Source organism: Callithrix jacchus, chromosome 10 (assembly GCF_049354715.1).
Source record: "Callithrix jacchus isolate 240 chromosome 10, calJac240_pri, whole genome shotgun sequence".
Taxonomy (NCBI): domain Eukaryota; kingdom Metazoa; phylum Chordata; class Mammalia; order Primates; family Cebidae; genus Callithrix; species Callithrix jacchus.
Genome location: NC_133511.1, coordinates 121,363,817 through 121,384,638, shown reverse-complemented (window position 1 = coordinate 121,384,638; position 20,822 = coordinate 121,363,817). Strand labels below are relative to the sequence as shown.

Sequence of the window (20,822 nt, the reverse complement as noted above, 5' to 3'; positions counted from 1 at the left end):
GGCTTCCTCCTTTCCTAATTCAATACCCTATATTTCTTTTTCTTGCCTGATTGCTCTGGCTTATTTTTTTTTTTTAATTAAAGTAAACAAGTCAGCAGTTTTTAATATATTCACCAAGTTGTGCAACCATCACCACGTCACCACTAACACAAAGGTGGATTTTCTTTTTTGAGACAGGCTTTGTCACCCAGGCTGGAATATAGTGGCATTATCATGAGTCCCTACCAGCCTCTACCTCCTGGGTTCAAGTAATCTTCCTGCCCCAGCCTCCCTAGTAACTGGGACTACAAGCATGAGCCACTATGTTCAGATAATTTTTGGTTATCTGAGCATTGTTCCTGACCTCAAGTGATCCCCCGCCTCTGCCTCCGAAAGTGCTAGGATTACAGGCGTGAGCCACCGCACCTGGCCCTGAGCCTTTGTTTTAAGTCACTGGTATTTAGGGATTTATGTCACTCCCAAGCAAATCTAGGTCTAATTCAGGCCCGCTATGGTCACGTCTATGCTCAAACAATGGAAACCAGTGTGTCCAGGAAGCTAGGGAAAGGGTAGCTTCCTCTGTCCTTCCCTGCCTTCACTTTTTTTCCCCTTGAGATGGAATCTCACTCTGTTGCCCAAGCTGGAATGCATGCAGTGGAGAGATCTTGGCTCATTGCAACCTCTGCCTCCCAGGTTCAAGCGATTCTCCTGCCTCAGGCTCCCGAGTAGCTGGGATTACAGGCGCCTGCCACCACGTCCCGCTAATTTTTGTATTTTTAGTAGAGATGGGATTTTACGAGGTGATCCACCCACCTCGGCCTCCCAAAGTACTGGGATTACAAGTGTGAGCTACTGCACCCGGCCTTCACTTCTTTACTTCTTCCCAAAACATGTGTTGAGTATTATCTGTGTTCCCCACGCTGACCAGGGCTCCTTACCCATGTTAAGTAAAAAGACAAGATTCCCAACTCCAGGGGTGAGAGTTGATGATACAATATAATCACATGGCAGGCCAATATGCACGCTTATTAACACCAAGAATCCGCCTTCACGTAGATGCTACCCGAACTTCTCCAGAACTTATATCCATGCATACATTTCACTCTCTGCTGTCACTCCTCAATGCCTGTGTCACCAAACCCCAACCACGCCCAGTAGAGTGTGTCCCATTGAGGCCGGCAGCCTCCACTTCCCCTGATCACAGCACCTTCATGGCTGTAGCCCAAGCCTGAGGTCTAGGCCAGGAACACCAGGACCTCCAACTCTTTCTTTGTCTCAGAAGCCCAGATTAGACTCCCTTAGGGCCCACTGAAAACTCCCTGATAGGCCAGGAGTGGTGGCTCGTGCCTGTAATCGCAAAACATTGGGAAGCCAAGGCAAGCAGATACCTGAGGTCAGGAGTCTGAGACCAGCCTGGCCAACATTGTGAAACCCTGTCTGTACTTAAAATACAAAACAATTAGCCGGGCGTGGTGGCAGGCACCTGTAATCCCAGCTACTCGGAAAGCTGGGGCAGGAGATTCACTTGAACTTGGGAGGTAGAGTTTGCAGTGAGCTGAGATCGCACCACTGCACTACAGCCTGGGAAACAAGAGCGAAACTCCATCTCAAAAAAAAAAAAAAGAAAGAAAGAAAAAGAAAAAAAGCTCAGAACAGTCGGAGCTATGCAAGGTATGCAGGCCCAGAGAGACACAGGTATGGGGCTTCAGTCACGCCCAGACCTGGGGCAACTGTTCGTCTCCTGATTAGCTGTCCACTCATTATTTTCACATTCCTAAGATTTGTGATACAAAAGACAATGTGGGTTTTTTAAATTGTTTTTATTTTTTTATTTTTTTTTTGAGACGGAGTTTCGCTCTTGTTACTCAGGCTGGAGTGCAATGGTGTGATCTCGGCTCACTGCAACCTCCGCCTCCTGGATTCAGGCAATTCTCCTGCCTCAGCCTCCTGAGTAGCTGGGATTACAGGCGCGCACCACCATGCCCAGCTAATTTTTTGTATTTTTAGTAGAAACAGGGTTTCACCATGTTGACCAGGATGGTCTCGATCTCTTGACCTTGTGATCCACCGCCTCAGCCTCCCAAAGTGCTGGGATTATAGGCGTGAGCCACCGCGCCCGGCCAATTGTTTTTATTCTTTTAAAGAATGGTCTGACGCTGTCACCCAGGCTGGAGTGCAGTGGCACAATTATAGCTTACTATAGTGTCCAACTCCTGAAGTCAAGCGATCCTCCTGCCTCAGCCTCCTGAGTAGCTAGAACTCCAGGTGCATGCCACCGGGCCCAGCTTATTTTTGTACTTTTAGTTGAGACGGGGTTTCACCATGTTAGCCAGGCTATTCTTAACTCCTGACCTTGATCCACCTGCCTTGGCCTCCCGAAGTGTGGAAGATTAGAGGCGTGGGTCACCTCGCCCAGCCTAATCTTTTTTTTTTTTTTTTTTTTGAGACGGAGTTTTACTCTGTTGCCCAGGCTGGAGTGCAGTGGTGCGGTCTTGACTCACTGCAACCTCTGCCTCCCAGATTCAAGCGATTCTCCTGCCTCAGCCTCCCGATTAGCTGGGATTACAATCGCTGGCCACCATGCCTGGCTAATTTTTGTAATTTTAGTAGAGAGGGGTTTCACCATGTTGGCCAGGCTGGTCTCGAACTCCTGACCTCAGGTGATCCACTCGCCTCAGCCTCTCAAAGTGCTGGGATTACAGGCGTGAGCCACCGCGCTCAGACCACTTTTTTTTTTTTTTTTTTTTTTTTTTTTTTACGGATAGTATCTTGCTACGTTGCCCAAGCTGGTCTTGAACTGGCCTGAAGCAAGGCTTTCATCTCAGATGCCAGAGTAACTGACAGACCTGAGCCGCTGCAGCCAGCCAGTTTGTTATTTTAACGTAAATTCTTGGTAAACAGCTCAGGAGCTCTCTCATCCTTTTCAAATCCACTTCAACTGCACTAATTGGAGTGTATATTGAGGGCAACTGGAATCTGTGCTCCTGGGATGCAATCCTCAAGCTTGGCCCAAATAAAGTCTCTGCTGATAGTAATTTTGCCTAAGCTTCTTCCTTTCAGGTCGACACCCTTAAGGCTCATGTGAGGGTCTGTTCAGCTCCGTTTCAGAGGGCCCCTAGACCCAGGAAGCCCAGAACCACCGATGATGAGTAACGCCCTTGACCTTCTGGGTGTGAGTTGCTACAGCCCTGGGCATGCCGGGTCAGGCCAGTAAGTCTTACTGGGCATGTGTAGGGTGGATGCTTCAGGTTATTTTCCTTTTTTTTTTTTTTTTTTCCGAGACAGAGTCTCACTCTGTCACCTAGATTGTGCAGTGGCGCAATCTTGGCTCACTATAACCTCTGCCTCCCGGGTTCAAGCGATTCTCCCACCTCAGCCTCCTGAGTAGCTGGGATAACAGACACCCGCCATCATGCCTGGCTAAATTTTTTTGTATTTTTGTAGAGAAGGTGTTTCACCATGTTGGCCAGGCAGGCTGGTCTCGAGCTCTTGATCCCAGGTGATCCACCCGCCTCAGCCTCCCTAAGTGCTGGGATTACAGGTGTGAACCATCTTGCCCAACCTTTTTTTGTCTGTTTGTTTGAGAGAGTCTTGCTCTGTTGCTCAGGCTGGAGTGCAGTGGCCAGATCTCAGCTCACTGCAACCTCTACTTCCCAGGTTCAAGCAATTCTCCTGCCTCAGCTTCCCGGGTAGCTGGGATTACAGACATACACCACCATGCCCCGCTAATTTTTGTATTTTTGGTAGAGCTGGGGTTTCACCACGTTGGCCAGGCTGGTCTCAGGCTCCTGACCTCAAGTCTCTGCCTCCCAAAGTCCTGGGATTACAGGCGTGAGTCACCGCGCCCAGCCTAGGATATTCTGTCATATTTTTTAACGTTGGTCCTTCAGCCACCAGCAGTCCAGGAAGGCCACACGTACAGCTCTGCCAGGTGCAGCCCAGGCGTCCAGGGCTCTCTGGTCCAGGACACCATGGCCTGGTCTGCCCTTATCTGCAGGCCTGAAGCCCCACCTGTCCACCCTGGAGACAGCTAAGAAAGGCTCTCTTGCCAGGTGCTGTTTCATCTTTGGCCCTCCAGGAACTGGAGCAGTTCCCAGGGCCAGCCCCCTGTCCCCCACCCAAGGACGTCCCCCCCAAGCTCACCCACATGCTCAGCAGTCTGTGCCACTGAGGTGGGTGCCCCGCGGCCACCAACACCAGACTGTCCTGGAGGGCCACCCCAGCCCCAGAAGCCCCCTCGACCCTTCCTAGAGGCCCAGCCAGTAGCAGTGGACCCTGGAGGGGACACTTCCTCTGGAGGCTTTGCTTGGTCTCAGTCAGCCCAGATAAGAACCCCGGAGCAGAGGAAACAGAGGCAGCTGAGTGACAGAGACAGAGCTGGGCTTGCCCGATAGCAGGGAGCTGTCCTGGCAGCACGAGGCTACAGTAAAGAGCAATGGGGCGCACAGCCCATGGGGTCGGCTGTCAGCCACCACTGCCTCCCGTTTGCTGATGAGACACTGAAGCTCACAGGTGCCCTTTTTTTTGCCTATCTGGGAAAAAAAGGGTCTTTGCGCCATGTGTGTCCATGAGGACAAAGCCGTGCCCCCAAGTATGGTGGGAGAGGAGAAGCAGTCAGGTTACGAGGGCAGCTGGGGATGCAGTCAGCCTCCTGCCCTGACCCCGTCCAAGACCCCTGAAGTGGTGGCAGGTTGTGGGAGAGAACCACAGTGACAGAGGTCGGTGGGCAGCACGACTCGGGAAGGCTGAGCACTTGGACCCTGGGCGGGGAGGCTGGCTCCCCTCCTACTGCGTGTCTGTCCTCAAAGACATAGTCATAACCACCCAGCCCCTCCACCTTCAGCAAGTGGCCCCCTGGATGCACCCTTCCTCCCAACACGCCCCCACCCCCACCTCCTGGGCATTGCTCTCATCATGGGTCCTGCTCTCTGCGGCCCATCTGGTGCCTCTCTCAGCCTCCCAGCTCAGGGGCACATGGTAGCCCCATGACCAAGGTACCTGTAGGGTGCAAGGCAAGCTGCTTACCAGCTTCAGAGGCCCCGAGGACCACCAGGCATCCTCTCATCCCTGACATTCCCCCTACCCTCGACACCCACCTTGCACTGTGCTGGGCTGCGTGGGATTATCCCATCCCACTTTCCACTCCTAAGGCTCCCTCGCCTCCCGCACCACTCCCACTGCCTCAAGGGTCATTTGCTCTAGGAGGCCTGTCTTTGACCTTCTTCCTGACCTCTCAAAAGCCCTGGGGACCACTAGGCAAACCAGGTATCAATGTGGTTCCTGACAGTGCAGCTCCACACAGTGATGGAATCCCCTCTGTGTAGGTGGCTGAGAGGCAGCAGCAGCCCACGCCTCACCGGATTATTGTGAGGGCTGTTACCACACCTGCAGCAGGCAGGCAGCATCGAGAGCGGCACGCAGGCCCCCTACACTCCACAAAGCGGGGCCTCACAATCACTGCCTGCTGGCACACACGGCTTCCCAGTGCCAAGAGGAAGACGCCCAGTAGCAGGGCCTGCCACGGCAATGGCCCCCAGCCCAAACCCTGCTGGTGTCCCTGGCTCAAGGCTCCTCACACCGAGCCATTACTGGTCAGGCCTTACCAGCGTCTTCTCCCCTCTACAGCTCACCTAGACTCTTCTCCCAGGGAGCCCTCCTGGACTGAGCAAGTGCTGCGCTGGAGCCCCTCTCCCTGTCTGTCAGATACTCCTAAGGTGACCTGAGCTCTTCCTGGGATGAGGGTGCACCCAGGAGGGGTTCAAGTCTGAAAGGAGGCTGGGCCCAGCAGGAGTGCTGGGAGCCAAGATTCCTGCCCTGGGGTTTCCAGCCCAAATGGCATCAGTAAGCACCCAGAGAGCAGGCACAAAGGCCACACTGTGTACCACGTGGCATCGGCTGGGCCTTGCTCTCTGTGCTGCCTCTGTGGGGACCGCTTTCCCCTCGCTCTTCAGTTTGCTGGCTCCTTCTCAGTGCTCACTAACACCTCCCTTAAGGCCAGGCACGGTGGCCCACACTTATAATCCCAGCACTTTGTGAGGCCAAGTCGGGTGGATCATATGTCGGGAGTTGGAGACCAGCCTGGCCAACATGGTGAAACTCCATCTCTACCAAAAATACAAAAAATTAGCAGGCCTGGTAGTGGGTGCCTGTAATCCCAGCTACTCAGGAGGCTGAGGCAGGATAATCACTTGAATCCAGGAGGCGGAGGTTACGGTGAGCCAAGATCATAGAACCACTGCACTCCAGCCTGGGCGATGGTGAAACTCCATCTCAAAAAGAAATAAAAAACACCTCGCTCGAAACTCCCTCCCCGACTCCCCCTTAATTAAGCCAAGACCCCCTACATTCTCCCTTTCAGCCCATATGCGCCCTGACCACTCCTGCCCAGTCTGTGACGATGCCAGGATGCCTAGCACTGAGCAAAACAGCCATTCCTAACTAAGGAGATGGGCACAAGCCACAAATGTTTATTGCAGAAATCTGGCCAAGGTTACAACTGCAGGGCCCTGGCACGGGGCTGGGCAGGTGGGATAGGGAGGGGTAGAGGGAGTGATCTGGCCCAGGGCCTCAGAGCTGCGAGATGATGTTGGGTGCTAGGCTGCAGGTGAGGCCTGTGCCATCCGGTTCCACATTCAGGGCCTTCACTATGCCATCCTGTACCACCATGGAGAATCTGCCAGAAAGACAGGCCCAGACAGCTGCATCAGCCTGGGCTTGGAGGCAGAGCATGGAGACAGGCAGTGAAGAGCCAGGGGCCCAAGAGAACCCCACAGAGGACTCCTCCCCACAAAGGACTCTCCCCCATAGAGGACTCCCCCCAACAGAGGACTCTCCCCCCCACCAGAGGACTCTCCCCAATAGAGGACTCTCCCCCCACAGAGAACTCTCCCCCCACAAAGGACTCTCCCACTTTCACCTCTTGAGACGTCGATTCCCAAAGATGGACACCAACGAATCATCTAGTAATAAGTCTGTCTCCTAAGAGGAGACAAAGAAAAGTGTCAGAAACCCCTGAGGAGGCCAAGGGCCCCCACTGCTCCCCACACTGCTATATCCCTGTCGAGGCTGGGGGAACACAGAACACTCACCTTCCCAAAGGCCCCAGTGGGGTCAGCCAGGAGCCGAACCTGCAGAGAAAGGAAACATCACAAGAAGAATCTCCTACCTGGCCCTGACTCCCTGCAGTCCCGCAGCTCACCTTGCCTTCCGCCTTGTGGGCTCGGCCCCACTCGCCAGTCACAAAGGCATCATTCACACTCAGGCACGCCACCACCTGGACTCCCTTGGCCTTCAGAGCCTCGGCCTGCTCTACAAACCCTGGCAGGTGGGTCTAGGGAAGGGAAATAAAGGGTCAGCAAAGGGATAACTATATCTGCCCCCCAACCCACCCTTCATCTCCAGGCCCTCCTCACTGCTCTGCCTCAACAGCTTTGATCAAACAATGAGGGCTGTCTAAACCATTCTATTTCCTTTTTGCCTTGGCCACTAGGAAGCTCAGAATGAAACTTAATGCCTTCTGGTCCAGAATATGAACTTCCCATGGGCAAAACTATGTCTTATTTATCTGAGTCCCAAGCACCTTCCACAGTGCCTGTCATTTAGCAAGACCAACAGGGGTGCTGGATTTCATTGCAGAAAGCTTTTCGCCAGCATTCCTGGTGCTGCTCCCTTCTCACAGCCTCTACCTGTTTTCCAGTAGCACTGAAATGCTTTTTGCCTTCCTGTTAGGACTATGTGGAGGACTTCAGAGCAACACAAAACATCCCAGGTCCTGGTCCTCAGAAGGGAAGGGCCTCACCTTGGAACAGCCAGGGGTGAAGGCCCCGGGAACTCCGAACAGCACACCCTTCTTGCCCTTAAACAACTCTGCCAGGTTCACCTTGTTTCCTGGCTCCCCTTCAAACACCTCCACTGCTGGGATGGCATCTCCCACCTAGAAGGAAGGACTCCAAGGTAAGGGCAGTGAGAGATCAGGGCAAACCGGAGGCGGGAAGGTGAGAACGGAGAGCCTGGCAGCTGCGCCTGCAGGAGCTAGGGCTGACGGCTAGCAGGAAACTCCAGACCTGTCAGTTTCCAGGGGCCCTCCCTGCCCGCCCGCCCGCACCAAGTTACCCCATATCCTCCAGGTTTCAAGCTGCCCCTGCTCCTCTTAAGGGCCCAGTGGTGACAACAGAGAAAGGGCAGGAAGGCCTCCCCAAGTGTCAAAAGGGTTGCATAACACTGTCTAGGTTACAGGAAAGGAGTGGGATAAATGGGCGGGGTGGTGGGTAGAGGGCTGCATTTGGGGGTGAGGAGGAGTCCCAGAAAACATGGAGGGAGAGGATCTTGGCCAGGTCTGAGGGTCCCACCCTCACGAGGAGGAAGAGGGAGGGTAGCAGCAGGTGGGAAAGTTCCGGGAGGGTGTCCAGGCCCCTACACCCAGGACGTGTAGAACAAAAGAAGGAATCTCTTGAAGGAGGAAGGATCCGTCTCCCCGGAGTATTTGAGGGCTTCCTGGGGCCAGAGTGGGTAGGAAGAGAGTCAGAGGTGCCGGAGTCTCTGAGGAGCCCGGCGTTGGGAGCAGGATGAAGCAAACGGAAGGGGGTCTCACCAGGGTTTGGGAGGAACAGGGGGAAGGTCCAAGGCCCTGGGGACGGTTCCAGGAGATGAGGGAAAGAGGAGGCAGAGGGTGGGAATTTGCCATAGGAGGAGGGAAGGCCACCGAGTGGGATAGGGGAAGCCCCTGCGACGTCGCTGAGGGACAGCTGTTTCAGAAGACAGATGGGGAAAATCAGGCCGGGCGCTGTGGCTCACTCCTGTAATCCCAGCACTTTGGGAGGCTGAGGTGGGCGGATCACCTGAGGTCGGGAGTTCAAGACCAGCCTGGCCAACATGGTGAAATCCCGTCTTTACTAGAAATACAAAAATTCGCCGGGCACGGTGGCTTGCGCCTGTAGTCCCAGCTACTCAGGAGGCTGAGGCTGGAGAATCGATTGAACCCAGGAGGTGGAGGTTGAAGTAAGCCGAGATCGCGACACTGCACTCCAGCCTGGGCGAATGAGACTCTGTCTCAGAAAAAAAAAAAAAAAAAATGCCTCGGGACTGTCCCAGAAGGTGAGGCCCCCCACCATTGGAGAGAAGGGTGGGCAGCCACGCGGGCCTTCTGTGGGGATGAGAGGGGCAGGCGGCGGGAGGGGTCCGGCAGGCAGGAAAGGTGACACCCCCAGACCAGCGGGACAGGGGTTGGCACGGGGAGAGTGGGGGATGTCAGGCCCGGCTGGGCCAGCGGTCACCTTGATCGGGGCCATGGCTGCAGCGACTCTGCTGAAACTGCGGACCCCGCCAGACGCCCACCCTCCTTCACCTCGCCGTCTTGCTGCCGCTCTCGCTGCGGCTGCCGCTCCCGTTGCCACAAACTGACCGGCGGCCCCACCAAAGAGTACAAAACCCGCTGGGCGTCTCAGGACGCACAGTGTGGCTAGTCCCATACCCGCCCCAAGGCTACTTCCACTCCGCCCCCTGGCTGGAGCCACCGCAGCAGGCGGGGCACAGCTGGAAGCACAGCGGCGATAGCCGGCGGAAGGCGGGCCGGGACCTCTTCCACTGCGCAGGCGCGAGCGGCTACGCGCCGAACAGATCCTGTAGGACCCTAACTTCATTTGCATTGGGGCTGGACCGCAGACGCAATTATAAATGGGGCGGAGTTTTCGGCAGTGGAGCCTCTAATTTGCATACAAGAATGAGGTGCCGCTTGGCTTCCATGGGCCTAATTTAGATGGGGCAGTGCTTCTGCTCCTTAACCGAAAGCGGGATACAGAAGACGACGGTGTCAGGGGCCTCTGTAGGGTAAAACATGTTTATTTTGCGTTCAACGAGAGCCTCTGCATTGCAGCTATTTTGCATATAATTTGCATCTTACGTAGTCTTTGTGGCAAAAAAAACAAAAAACAAAAAACTGGGCGTGCGCCGTAGCAATCTCCTGCTAAGACGCTTCCGGTAGCAGCGCGTGACCGGACAGGTCTTTCACCTACCTACCTCGGCTCCCTTAAGCACGAGAAGTTCCGGCAAGTTCACCACTTCCGGTTCTTCTAGCCATCCAATAGCATTGAGTGGCGCATCCTCGGAAGTGACGCAAGCGGAGGACGACCTTCTTCCGGTTCCGGCCTGGAGAAAGCTCGTGAGGAGACATGAAACTGCTCACCCACAATCTTCTGAGCTCGCATGTGCGAGGGGTGGGGCCCCGAGGCTACCCCCTGCGCCTCCAGGTACCCGCCGGCGGCGGTCTCTCCTCTCTTCGGGCGGGGTGGTGGACCGGGGCCCAGTGCTTGCCTAACCAAACTTCCACTCCGCAGGCCACGGAGGTCCGCATCTGCCCCGTGGAGTTCAACCGCGAATTCGTGGCGCGTATGATACCCAAGGTGGAGTGGGCGGCGTTCCTGGAGGCGGCGGATAACGTGAGGATATTTCCCCCGCCCGAGCATATCCCGAGGAGTGGGGGCGGGCACACCTCAGCCGGACTGAGGCGGGAGTTCGGGATGTCACTAGGTAATTTCGGCCTCTTGCCCACAGTTGCGCCTGATGCAGGTGCCTAAAGGGCCGGTTGAGGGGTATGAGGAGAATGAAGAGTTTCTGAAGACCATGCACCACCTGCTGCTGGAGGTGAGACGCGGCCCATCACCTGCTTCCCGGGCCACCTGCCTCCCGCAGAGGCTGCCAGTGCTCAGCTCTGTCCCTCCCCGCCCGCAGGTGGAAGTGGTGGAGGGCACCCTGCAGTGCCCGGAGTCTGGACGTATGTTCCCCATCAGCCGCGGGATCCCCAACATGCTGCTGAGTGAAGACGAATCTGAGAGTTGATTGTGCCAGGAGCCAGTTTTTTTTGTTACGACGGTGTGTATTTTTGTTGCGTATCCCCAACCCTTGACACAGTAACACACCAAACACACAGTGCTCTTGAGCTCCATAGTATATATTTTTTTCTCATTAAAGGTTCAAAACCAAAAGCGGTTTCTCTTTGCAGCAAATATACATTAAAATAGAGTCTCTGTACAGCCAAGGGCTCTGGGCCCTGGCTTGCCCCATGTCCCTGCGCCTCCCTGGCCAAACCCAAAAATAAATATAGTGTTATTGCTCTGCAGGGCATAGAGGCAGTGCTCTCCTACCCCCTGAGGAGGCTGGGTGGGAGCTGATGGGGAAGCCCTGGCCACCCCAGGGGTCCAGGGGCTGGAGCCTGCTTGGAGTTATTGCTTCAAGGGGGGGGCACTAATGCCCAATGCAAATGATGAGAAGAGGAGCGAAGGTAGCAGGGGCCTTTGCTCTCCAATTCCCGCTCTGCTCTGGAGAGGGGTAGGATTAAGCAGCAGCAAAAGCATCACCCACTGGGAGACTGTGGCCTCCATCCCCTTCCCTCCCTGAGATAGGCTTCTGCCTCCCACACATCCCCTGCAGCCCACTATGGCTTCCGCAAGGCCCCCTGCACTCTGGGGGCACGTTATGGCTTGCAAGGGGCAGCACTGTGCCCAGAGCCTGGACACAACGTTCCCAGCTTCTAATGCCCCCTAGGAGGGGGGAGGGGAGGGCGTGGGGCCTGCTCCCAGGGGCTGATGGCATTGCCCTGGCCCTGCCAGCAGGCTGTGGCACTGCCCAGATCCCAGCTCCGCCCCAGCCCTTGGGGCTGACCCCATGCTGGGCAGATCCTGCCAAAACCCCCACCAGTTCCACCCCTTGCCTTAGTCCATCATGGCCTCGAGCATCTCCAAGAACAGCTTGTGCATGGGCACCTTGCCCTCCAGCTTCACCCCATAGAAATGGGCCAGCACTTTGCCTGCTGTCTGGCGGAGGAGCGGTAGCGTGAGCAGCAACCTGCCTGCCCGCCGCCGCTCAGCACCCCCTCCGGGGCCAGCCCGGCCGGCTTCATACTCCAGCAGGGCCTCGTGCAGGGCTTCTCGCAGCTGCTCCACAGCCTCGGCATCTTCAATGTGCACAGAGTCTGCAAGGAAAGGAGCATGCTGCTGGCCTGGACTATCCCTGGCAAGGGCACTCCCCACATCTGCTTGAGCACTGCTAGATGGGGCCTAAGGAGGAGCCAAACGAGGATGTGTTGATTGGCTTGACTGAGGGGCACCATTCATGGCTCCAGCCCATGAGCCAGGGCCCCACCCTTTCTCCCTCAACTGTGGCCACCTTGTACCCTCCTCACCTTCCCTCCCACTAAACTTGGCCTTTCTGCATGTGCAGTTTGGAGCCTACACTTGGCTTGCTTTTTGACTCTCAGCAAATCATTGTTCTTCCCTAAGCCAGTTTTCCTTATCTGCAAAATGGGACTGTGACACCATCACTGAGCTAAAAACCTGAAGACCTTATGAAGAGACCTGTTAGTGCCTGCCCCAGGCTCACCTGAATTGGCAAGGGCCAGGGCCTTCAGGAGGACATACTCCTCTCGCTCCAATCGGAGGGCCTGCAGTCGCCGCACCAGCTGCAGCAGCGCAGCCCCTAGTTCCCCTAGGCCAGCTGCCCGAGCCCCCTCTTCATCCAGGACTAAGTCCTCAGCGAAGGCCAGCTCATCCTGCAGTGGCAGTGAGCGCTGGGCCACACCCAGCACCAGCACCTCCATCCACACGCTCTGCAGTACTGACATCTGGTCAGACAGCGACAGCGATGAGAAGCCTAGAGGGGAGTGGGCCTGGCTAAGCGAGCGCAGCAGAGCCAACTCGTTCAGCGTGGCCCCAGGTCACGTGGGTCCTTTACCTGGGATGCTCTTGGCCCAGCTGATGGTGACCACAATCTCTCGGTCAAAGAGGTCACAGAGGGTAGCCACGGCTGGGAGGTGCCCATCAGGGCCCGCAGGGTCAGGCATGGCATAGAGTTTCTCAGGCTCCACGACCAGCAGATGAGACACCAGTGCATTCACTGGGGCTGTGGCAACAATTAGAGGACAAGCGTCAGGAGCACTCGAGTCTGTTAAGCCTCCGGGGTCAAGCATCCTCCCAGAGCCGCTCCCACTGTGGCCGTCCTCAGTAAGCAGCTGGCTAGCAACTTTGCTCCAGGGAAGAGCACTGACTGTCTCCCAGGGAAAGCCTGTCTATTGTGGACAGGTTGTGAGTGTTGGAAAATCTGTACCTGTTCCCAGACATACTGCTGCAGGAAAACGCATTTTAGAATGTCTTGGGGGAAATGAATGAGTGAAGAGATGAAGGGGAAACACAGGTCCCAGTGCCCAAGGTAACTGTGATGCCACACACAGGCCTCTCGTGTCCTAACCCAGGGACCCACAGTGCTCTCACCTGTCTTCCGGGGGCCTCCAGCTACTGCCAGGGGCCCAGCAGGGAAGGGGCCTGGGAAGGGCAGCGGGTCCACCTCTGGCCGCCGCTTGTACTTCTGCCGCCCACCCCGGACGCGGTCCAGGCGTACTCCTTGAATTGTGGGACAGACAGTGACTGTGGGGTAGGGGCAGGGTGGGGCTTGCTCTCCAGAGCTTTCCTCCCCCAGGCCACTCACCAGAACTCCCAAACCTCACCCCCACCTGGGCCAGGCCCTGCTCCCCCACCCCTCACCCAGCCCCTGCCCAGCGCTCACCCTCCTTGAGCATGCCCACCCGCAGGCACTTGGTGAAGCGGCAGGCCTGGCAGGCCTTGCGTCTCCGCTTGGTGATCTCACACTCATTGGAAGCTGGACAGCTGTACTCGATGCTCCCTGCCAGGAAGAGGCAGGGCTCCAGTGGCGGCCTTTCAGGGCCAGGAGGGGACCCAGCTGACAGGAGAGCTCTGACTCTCCCCGGCCAAGCACAGGTCTGGGGATATGGGGAGGAAAGGGAGACCAGGTGGCCATAAGCAGGCAGGAAGGGGAGCAACTGCTAGGTGGTGGGGCCCTGCCTGGACAAGGGAGGAGCTGGACCAGGCAGCTGGGCTACATATCGGCCCCAAGACTCATCTCTGGACCACACTGCCCTCACCTGCTGACAAGGGCCACAAGGGTCTCTGCGTTGCTAAACCCAGTGGTCAGTTCTCAGTCCTCATGTTACTTGGTTTAAAATGAGCATCTAAGGCCGCTGGTCACTTCCTGCTCCTAGAAATACTTAAAGACCTTCTTTTGCTTCTAGGACACCATACACTGGTTTTCCTCCCACCGCGCTGGCCACTTAGTGGTTTATGTACATCTCCCCGATCTCTTCCATCCGGAACTCCAGGGCTGTCCTTGGAGCTCGTCTCCAGTCCCATGGCAATCTTCCCCAGCTGTGCGGCTCTCACAGTTCTACCTCGAGCCTGGACCTGCTGTGAGCTCCAGACTCAACTCTCAGCTGCCGCCTCGACATCCTGCATGTCTAGAAGGCACCTCAGATGAACACAGCCTACATGGACTCCACTTGTTCATTTGGCAGCATCTTTGGTTCCTCTCACACCCCACATCTAAGCCATTGACACATTCTGGCAGGTTTTACCTCCTCCTAGGTCCAGAAGCCACCTCCTGCGTCTGGCAACTGCTTCCACCCTCGACCCAAGAGTCACTGTCACCTCGCCCCTGCTGGCCTCCTGCTCTGTCCCCTGCTTGCTCCAGTCTATTCTCAACACAGCAGCCAAGAGGGTCCTATTAAAACTCCATCACACCTTGTACCTCCTCTGCTCAAAACCCTCGGGGGATTCCCTTCTCAGAGTCGAAGCCAAAGCGAACCCACGTCCTCCCAAGCCTACGCCCCTGCTCCTTGCCATCTTTTTTTTTTTTTTTGAGACAGAGTCTCTCTCTGTCACCACGATGGAGTGCAGTGGCACCATCTTGGCTCACCACAACCTTCACCTCCCGGATTCAAGCAATTACCCTGCCTCAGCCTCCCGAGTAGCTGGGATTACAGGCGTCCACCACCACACCCGGCTAATTTTTGTATTTTTAGTAGAGACAGGGTTTCACAACATCGACCAGGCTGGTCCTGAACTCCTGATCTTGCCTCAGCCTCCCAAAATGCTGAGATTACAGGCATGAGCTACCGCACTTGGCCCCTTGCTGCCTTTTAACCTCTGCTCCCTCCTTTGGCCTCCTCCATGTTCCTCAAACAGGCCCTGCCTAGAGCTCTGGTCCTGAGGTCCACACAGGCTCCCTCACCTTCAGATCTCTGCTCCCTATCACCTTGAGAAGACTTTCCTGGTCACCCTGTGACAATGCCAAATCCCTTTACAGAGCCCCCCCTGGCCTCTGAACCTGCTTATGATTTCTCTTCAGCCCCGAGCCCCACAGAGCATGCACAACCTGTCTTGTTTATTACACCTCCCCCTTCTGTGGCAGCTCCACCGGGGCAGTTACTGCACTAGCAACAGGGACTGGCACATAGTGGATGCTGGCGGCCCTCCCAGCCTCACAGGCCCCGCAAAGACCAAATGACACAGCCAGCCAGCAGGCCAGCAGCATGTTTCTCCTCGAAATGCATTTTCTCCTACCCCCTATTTGGGCTTCTGAACTAGGCTCAAGACACCATAGCCGGACACTCAGGCCTGTAATCCCAGCACCTTTGGAGGCTGAGGCGGGCGGACCACCTGAGGTCAGGGGTTTGAGACCAGCCTGGCCAACATGGCAAAACCAACTCCCTAGTAAAAATACAAAATTAGCTGGGAGTGGTGGCTCATGCCTGTAAGCCCACCTACTTGGGAGGCTGAGGCAGGAGAATTGCTTGAACCTGCGAGGCAGAGGTTGCAGTGAGCTGAGATCATGCCACTGTACTTCAGCCTGAGCAACCAGAGTGAAACTCTGTCTCAAAAAAAAAAAAAAGGTTGAGCACAATGGCTCATGCCTGTAATCCCAGCACTTTGGGAGCTCTGTCTCAAAAAAAAAAAAGGGGGCTGGGCACGGTGGCTCATGCCTGTAATCCCAGTACTTTGGGAGGCTGAGACGGGCAGATCACCTGAGGTCAGAAGTTCGAGACCAGCCTGGCTAACATGAAGAAACCCCAACTCTATTAAAAATACAAAATTAGCCGGGCATGGTGGCACAAGCCTGTAATCCCAGCTATTTGGGGGCTGAGGCAGGAGATCACTTGAACCTGGGAGGCAGAGGTTGCAGTGAGCCGAGATCATGCCATTGCACTCCAGCCTGGGCAACAAGACCAAAACTCTGTCTCAAAAAAAAAAGACACTTCCTCAGGGAAGCCCTCCGGAGCCTCAGAACCAGCCCCTTCCCCTGCCATATCCCTAACACCTCCCCTTCCTGTGCATACCTGTAATAAGACAAGCCTGTGCAACTCACTGCTGGCCAGCTCTCCACTCTGCCAGAAAGTAAACTGCCTGAGGGCAGAAACAGCCCTGCTGTGTCCCCAAAGGCCCGGAACACTGGCCAGGACAGCAAAGCACAGGTCCGTGCCGAGCAGAGATTCTGGCTACCACATATCTTTATGACCTTGGGCAAAGTCCCATACTTAACCCCTTGAGCCCTCAGTTTTCCCAGCTGTAAAAGTGGGATGATAAGGAATGACCCACAGAGATGGGTGGTGAGAATGAAAGGGGATAATATGGGCAAAGCATCTACCATGGTTCTGAATTCTAGGTGCTCAGTATACAATTCCTATCCATAGCCAGCACTCATTAAATATTTGTCAACAGTCAATATACAGTGAAGGGCCCCAGAGTGGGTAGGAGGCACCTGCACCCGGGCCTGCTGGCTCACTGGTCTTCAGAGCAGGAAGGGTGTACAAAGGTTTAGATCAAGAATTTTGGCCAAGTAAAGCTTGCTAGGTTGGCCGGGCACAGTGGCTCCCACCTATAATCCCAGCACTTTGGGAGGCAGGTGGATCACCTGAGGTCAGGAGTCGGAGACCAGCCTGGCCAACATGGCGAAACCCCATCCCTACTAAAAATACAAAAATTAGTCGCCTGTGGTGGCGGGCGCCTGTAATTCCAGCTACCAGGAGGCTGAGGCAGGCAAATCACTTGAACCCGGGAGGCAGAGGTTGCAGTGAGCCACGACAGCACCATTGCACTCCAGCCTGAACAAGAGTGAAAGTCCATCTCAAAAACAAAAACAGAACTTGGCCGGGCACGGTGGCTCATGCCTCTAATCAAAGCACTTTGGGAGGCTGAGGTGGACAGATGGCCTGAGCTCAGGAGTTCCAGACCAGCCTGGGCAACACGGTATAATCCCATCTTTACTAAAATACAATAAATTAGCCAGGCTTGATGGTGTACACCTGTAATCCCAGCTACTTGGGAGGCTGAGGTAGAGAACTGCTTGAACCCAGGAGGTGGAGGTCGCAGTGAGCCGAGACTGTGCCACTGCACTCCAGCCTGGGCTACAGAGCAAGACTCTGTCTCCAAAAACAAAAAAAACGTTGCTGGAATGTCACAATCAGTCATTCGGCGCCTGTCCAAAGTTCAGTGTTATTAGTAATAAGCAGAGGCAGCAGTCTAACATTGAAGAGCTCAGCTATGGACCTATACTGACCCAAGTTCAAATCCGGTTCTGCCATTTCGTAGCTGTGAGACTTCAACAGCATTTCCAACGCCTCTCTTCGTCTTAGTTATAACACCTTACAGAGTTGCTATCGGGGCTAACTGAGATCATAAAAGGACACAGTGCCTAGCACAAGGTAAACATTCAATACTTTTTTTTTTTTGAGACAAGAGTGTCGCTCTGTCGCCCAGACTGGAGTGCAATGGCTCGATCTCCGTTCACTGCAGCCTCCTGGGTTCAAGCAATTCCCTGCCTCAGCATCCCAAGTAGCTGGGATTACAAGAGCCCACCACCACGCCGCCTAATTTTTGTATTTTTAGTAGAGATGGGGTTTCACCATGTTGGCCAGACTGGTCTTGAACTCCTGACTTCATAATCCACCCGCCTTAGCCTCCCAAAGTGCTGAGATTACAGGCATGAGCCACCGCACCCGGCTGATATATATATATTTTTAATTATAGGTGTTATAGCCCCAAAGTAACCAACGGCTAGGTAAAAACAGAAATAACGAAAATAACAGGCCCTTCCCAGGTAATGCTTACATCAGCATCTTGCTCATTCCCCAAATTCTAATATGCTTTCTTGAGTGAGAAAAAAATTAGTATCTGGGCAACAGAGTGAGACTGCCTCAAAAAAAAAAAAAAAAAAAATTAAAATCTTTGTGTTGGTGCTGCTTTGGCAAAATCAAGAAAAAGGGACATGTTCTATGCTGGGGAGAGGTCAGAAGCTGCCAGAAAGAAGAACAAACCTTAGGAACAGACACAGGCTGCCTTGGACTCTTTCAGAGCCACCATAGAAGGTGCGGGGCCTAGAGTACCCAGAAACCCAGGTGGTGCCCTGAGCTCACTCACATCCACTGCAATGCATCAGCATACACTGGTGCCTTCACCACACTTCTAAGGAAAAGGGTGTCTCTGGGAGGTAGAGGGCCTGGAAACGCCAGATTGTCAGCCTCAAGTGGTGGCACGACAACCTGGGGGCCTACTGCACCCAGCAGTGTACCCAGAGGATGCAGGGCAAAGGCCAGGGGAGTGGGCTGGGGGCTCACCCTGGATGGTCCTCTTGAAGAAGGCTTTGCAGGCCTCACAGGATGCCACACCGTAGTGGTAGCCGGAGGCCACATCCCCACAGACCAGGCAGAGGCGCTTGGGCAGGGAGCTGAGCACCAGCTTCCCACCACCCTGCTCGCCAGGCCCAGCCCCCTCCCCATCCTCCTCTTCCTTATGGCCTGGGAGGCAGCGGGTGGGAGCTGGACCAGGGGCAAGGGTCACAGGAGGCTCGGTCTCCGTCTCTGAGGAACCCTTTGGACTGTCGGGGCTGGCTGGCTCTGCCTTGATGTATAGAGGCTCAATGCCCACCACCTGGCTGGACATGGCGCTGGTCACCTGCAGGAAGAGACCCGTAGGTTCGCAGGGAGGCACTGGCATGGGGGATGGGAGACACCCTGCCACAGGGGTTGCCCAACCTCAGGCCTAGGGCCAGGCTTCCAGGCCCAGCAAGCAGGGAGGAAGGGGGGACAGAGTCCAAGGAAGGACTGCCCAGGCACAGGGCCCCCCCCACAGCTGTTGCCATGGAAACAGAGTCTCCAGAGCCTCCAGGGCCAGTAACTGACAGCAGGTCTCCCTCTTGGGAACCTGGGGGAGGCTTAGAAAGCCCTTACTCCCCCGCAGGCCAGGAAGCAGGGTAACCGTAGCCCCCAGGCAACCTTCAACCCCACCCGGAATCCCCAGCCAGGAGCAGGATACCTCCCAGTTTTCTCCAGATGTTCGGGGGACCTCTGAGACCCTGCCCTCATCCGGGTATTCTGCATTGGAGGGCACACACTGAAGCACAGACCCAAGGGCAGCGGCCGTGTTCACACCGAGTTCACACACTCCACTCACAGGGCTGTGCAGGGGCCCACAAGCCCACGCAGGCTCACTCTCCGCTGGGGGCCTTCACACTCGCACCAGCCTTCCCAAACTGGTGCTCACTCCTGCTCACACTTATGCTCACACACTTCTCCTGGGGCGCACACCCCATCCGCGAACTCAGTCAAGGCTCATGATCACACACACTCTCACTAGGTCCCCACGTCCACACGCACGGGCAGGGACTCGTGAAAACACCTCCAGAGCTTTTCACACCTGACAAGCGGCTGACCTCCTGCCCCAGCATGCCGATTCCAGGCACCTCCTCTGGACCGGCCTGCGCGTCCACTCTCACAGTCCCGCTGTCGCAGAGGCCGCCACCTCCCAGGGCGCCGCGCCCCGCCCCCCAACCTGCGCACACCTTTGGGAAGTTGCCTGAAGTTGCTACGCCTCCCCTCCCCCCGCGGGGACCTCTATCAGGTTATCAGGAAGTAAGTGGGGAGAGCCAAGGAGGAGGAAGTTCTCCTCAGCCGGTGCGATGACCTTTGACCCAGAGAGAAGGGTGGCCCCAGGCCCCTTCGAGCGCCCCCACGTGGTCTTCAGAGCCCCTTCCCCGATTGAGAGCCCTCCCCGTCTTCCACCCCGGCCCGCCGCAGAGACTTCGGCAAGTGCGGGATTGAACCCTGCCCCGGGGCGGGGTGGATCGGAGGCCCAAGGCTGATCCGGGCCAGGACCCGCAGCCAGAGCCAGACTCTGCCCCAGGCCGGTCCACAGGACTCGGACGCCGGATCCCGCCTGAACCCTAACCAGTCCAGCCCTCGACTGGGTCCCGACCGTGGCCCGGACTGGCCCCAGAGCTGGACCCCGCCTGCAGCCCGCCCCTCCCGCCTCCCTGCCGCGCTCGCACATGGCCCCCGCGCCCCGCCCGCCCACCCCCGAGGCAGCGCTCCCCTCCGCCCCCGGACCTCGGGCTCCGGCAGGGCTGGCGGGCAGGCATGGGGGCCGAGCGGCCCGGAATGCCGGGGTGAGCCGGGGGCCGCGGGCGGCCCCTCCTCCGCCGCCTCCTCGGGCCGCGCCGCCCCACCGCGCCGCGTCCCCTCACTTGGCGGCGCCGCCGGCTGCTTGTAGGACACAAAAGGACATCGCGGCCGCTTCCTACTCCGCTTCCTCCAGCTGACAGCGGGGGCGGGGCCCGCCGTGCGCATGCAAAGCAGGGGGCGGGGCCCGGGGGTCCTATGCTAATCAGACCAGCGGGGCGGGCGGTGCCTGCGTGCCCAGACGAGTCGGGGCGGAGCCGGCAGCGCCAGCGGGCGGGCCCTCGCGCAGGTCCCGCCCCCAAGTCCGCCGAGCCACTGCGGCGCACAGGCGTAAGCAGCCCCTGGAGAGGGGCGGGGCGGGAGACGCGGAGAGCGCGGGGAATAGAGCCGATAGCTAGTGGGGCCAGAAGCGCTCTTTCGTAACAGAAAGAGGCGGGGCGCGCTGCGCGCCAGAGGAGTGGGCGAGACAGTGCAGGCTGCAGCTGCGGAGCAGGGAGAGACCACTTACAAATGAAAACGCAAGGGCAGGACGAGTGGAGAGGCTGGACCTGCT

The 20,822-nt window shown here is 56.5% G+C and overlaps 3 protein-coding genes across 13 annotated transcripts; 1 reads left to right on the top strand and 2 right to left on the bottom strand.

Annotated features, from left to right (window-relative positions):
* Window positions 1-6,418: 6,418 nt before the first annotated feature.
* PRDX5 (peroxiredoxin 5) lies at window positions 6,419-9,565 on the bottom strand. The gene is made up of 6 exons (XM_054241010.2): window positions 9,252-9,565; window positions 7,778-7,912; window positions 7,178-7,309; window positions 7,068-7,106; window positions 6,896-6,957; window positions 6,419-6,652 (listed from the first exon to the last, which is right to left on the bottom strand). Exons 1-6 carry the CDS (start codon window positions 9,444-9,446, stop codon window positions 6,547-6,549), a joined length of 669 nt encoding a protein of 222 aa, XP_054096985.1. The 5' UTR covers window positions 9,447-9,565; the 3' UTR covers window positions 6,419-6,546.
* Window positions 9,566-10,108: 543 nt separating this feature from the next.
* On the top strand, window positions 10,109-10,958 carry TRMT112 (tRNA methyltransferase activator subunit 11-2). Its single transcript, XM_002755475.5, has 4 exons — window positions 10,109-10,223; window positions 10,311-10,412; window positions 10,528-10,617; window positions 10,705-10,958. The coding sequence occupies exons 1-4, from the start codon at window positions 10,146-10,148 to the stop codon at window positions 10,810-10,812; spliced, it is 378 nt and encodes a 125-aa protein (XP_002755521.1). The 5' UTR covers window positions 10,109-10,145; the 3' UTR covers window positions 10,813-10,958.
* Window positions 10,907-20,410, bottom strand: ESRRA (estrogen related receptor alpha). Of its 11 annotated transcripts, none has more exons than XM_078341263.1 (7): window positions 20,198-20,410; window positions 18,431-18,767; window positions 13,531-13,744; window positions 13,239-13,367; window positions 12,703-12,870; window positions 12,352-12,621; window positions 10,907-11,944 (listed from the first exon to the last, which is right to left on the bottom strand). In XM_078341263.1, exons 2-7 carry the CDS (start codon window positions 18,590-18,592, stop codon window positions 11,685-11,687), a joined length of 1,203 nt encoding a protein of 400 aa, XP_078197389.1. In that variant the 5' UTR covers window positions 18,593-18,767; window positions 20,198-20,410; the 3' UTR covers window positions 10,907-11,684. The 11 variants fall into 11 exon arrangements, with proteins under 11 accessions (XP_078197389.1, XP_078197384.1, XP_035119006.2 ...); XM_078341258.1 differs by having other exon boundaries at window positions 13,239-13,391; window positions 13,531-13,647; XM_035263115.3 differs by having other exon boundaries at window positions 13,531-13,647.
* Between the last annotated feature and the right edge of the window lie 412 nt (window positions 20,411-20,822).

Coding starts and splice junctions, on each gene's coding strand:
- PRDX5 (XM_054241010.2), bottom strand. CDS start 9,446: ATGGGACTAGCCACACTGTGCGTCCTGAGACGCCCAGCGGGTTTTGTA. Junction 7,913..9,251: donor CAGCCATGGCCCCGATCAAG/GTGACCGCTGGC, acceptor CCTTCCTTCTAG/GTGGGAGATGCCATCCCAGC. Junction 6,958..7,067: donor CCACTGGGGCCTTTGGGAAG/GTGAGTGTTCTG, acceptor GTCTCCTCTTAG/GAGACAGACTTATTACTAGA.
- TRMT112 (XM_002755475.5), top strand. CDS start 10,146: ATGAAACTGCTCACCCACAATCTTCTGAGCTCGCATGTGCGAGGGGTG. Junction 10,224..10,310: donor GCTACCCCCTGCGCCTCCAG/GTACCCGCCGGC, acceptor TCCACTCCGCAG/GCCACGGAGGTCCGCATCTG. Junction 10,618..10,704: donor TGCACCACCTGCTGCTGGAG/GTGAGACGCGGC, acceptor CCCCGCCCGCAG/GTGGAAGTGGTGGAGGGCAC.
- ESRRA (XM_078341258.1), bottom strand. CDS start 18,755: ATGTCCAGCCAGGTGGTGGGCATTGAGCCTCTATACATCAAGGCAGAG. Junction 13,648..18,430: donor CTTCAAGAGGACCATCCAGG/GTGAGCCCCCAG, acceptor TCTTCCTGGCAG/GGAGCATCGAGTACAGCTGT. Junction 12,622..12,702: donor CTGGGCCAAGAGCATCCCAG/GTAAAGGACCCA, acceptor ACTCCCCTCTAG/GCTTCTCATCGCTGTCGCTG.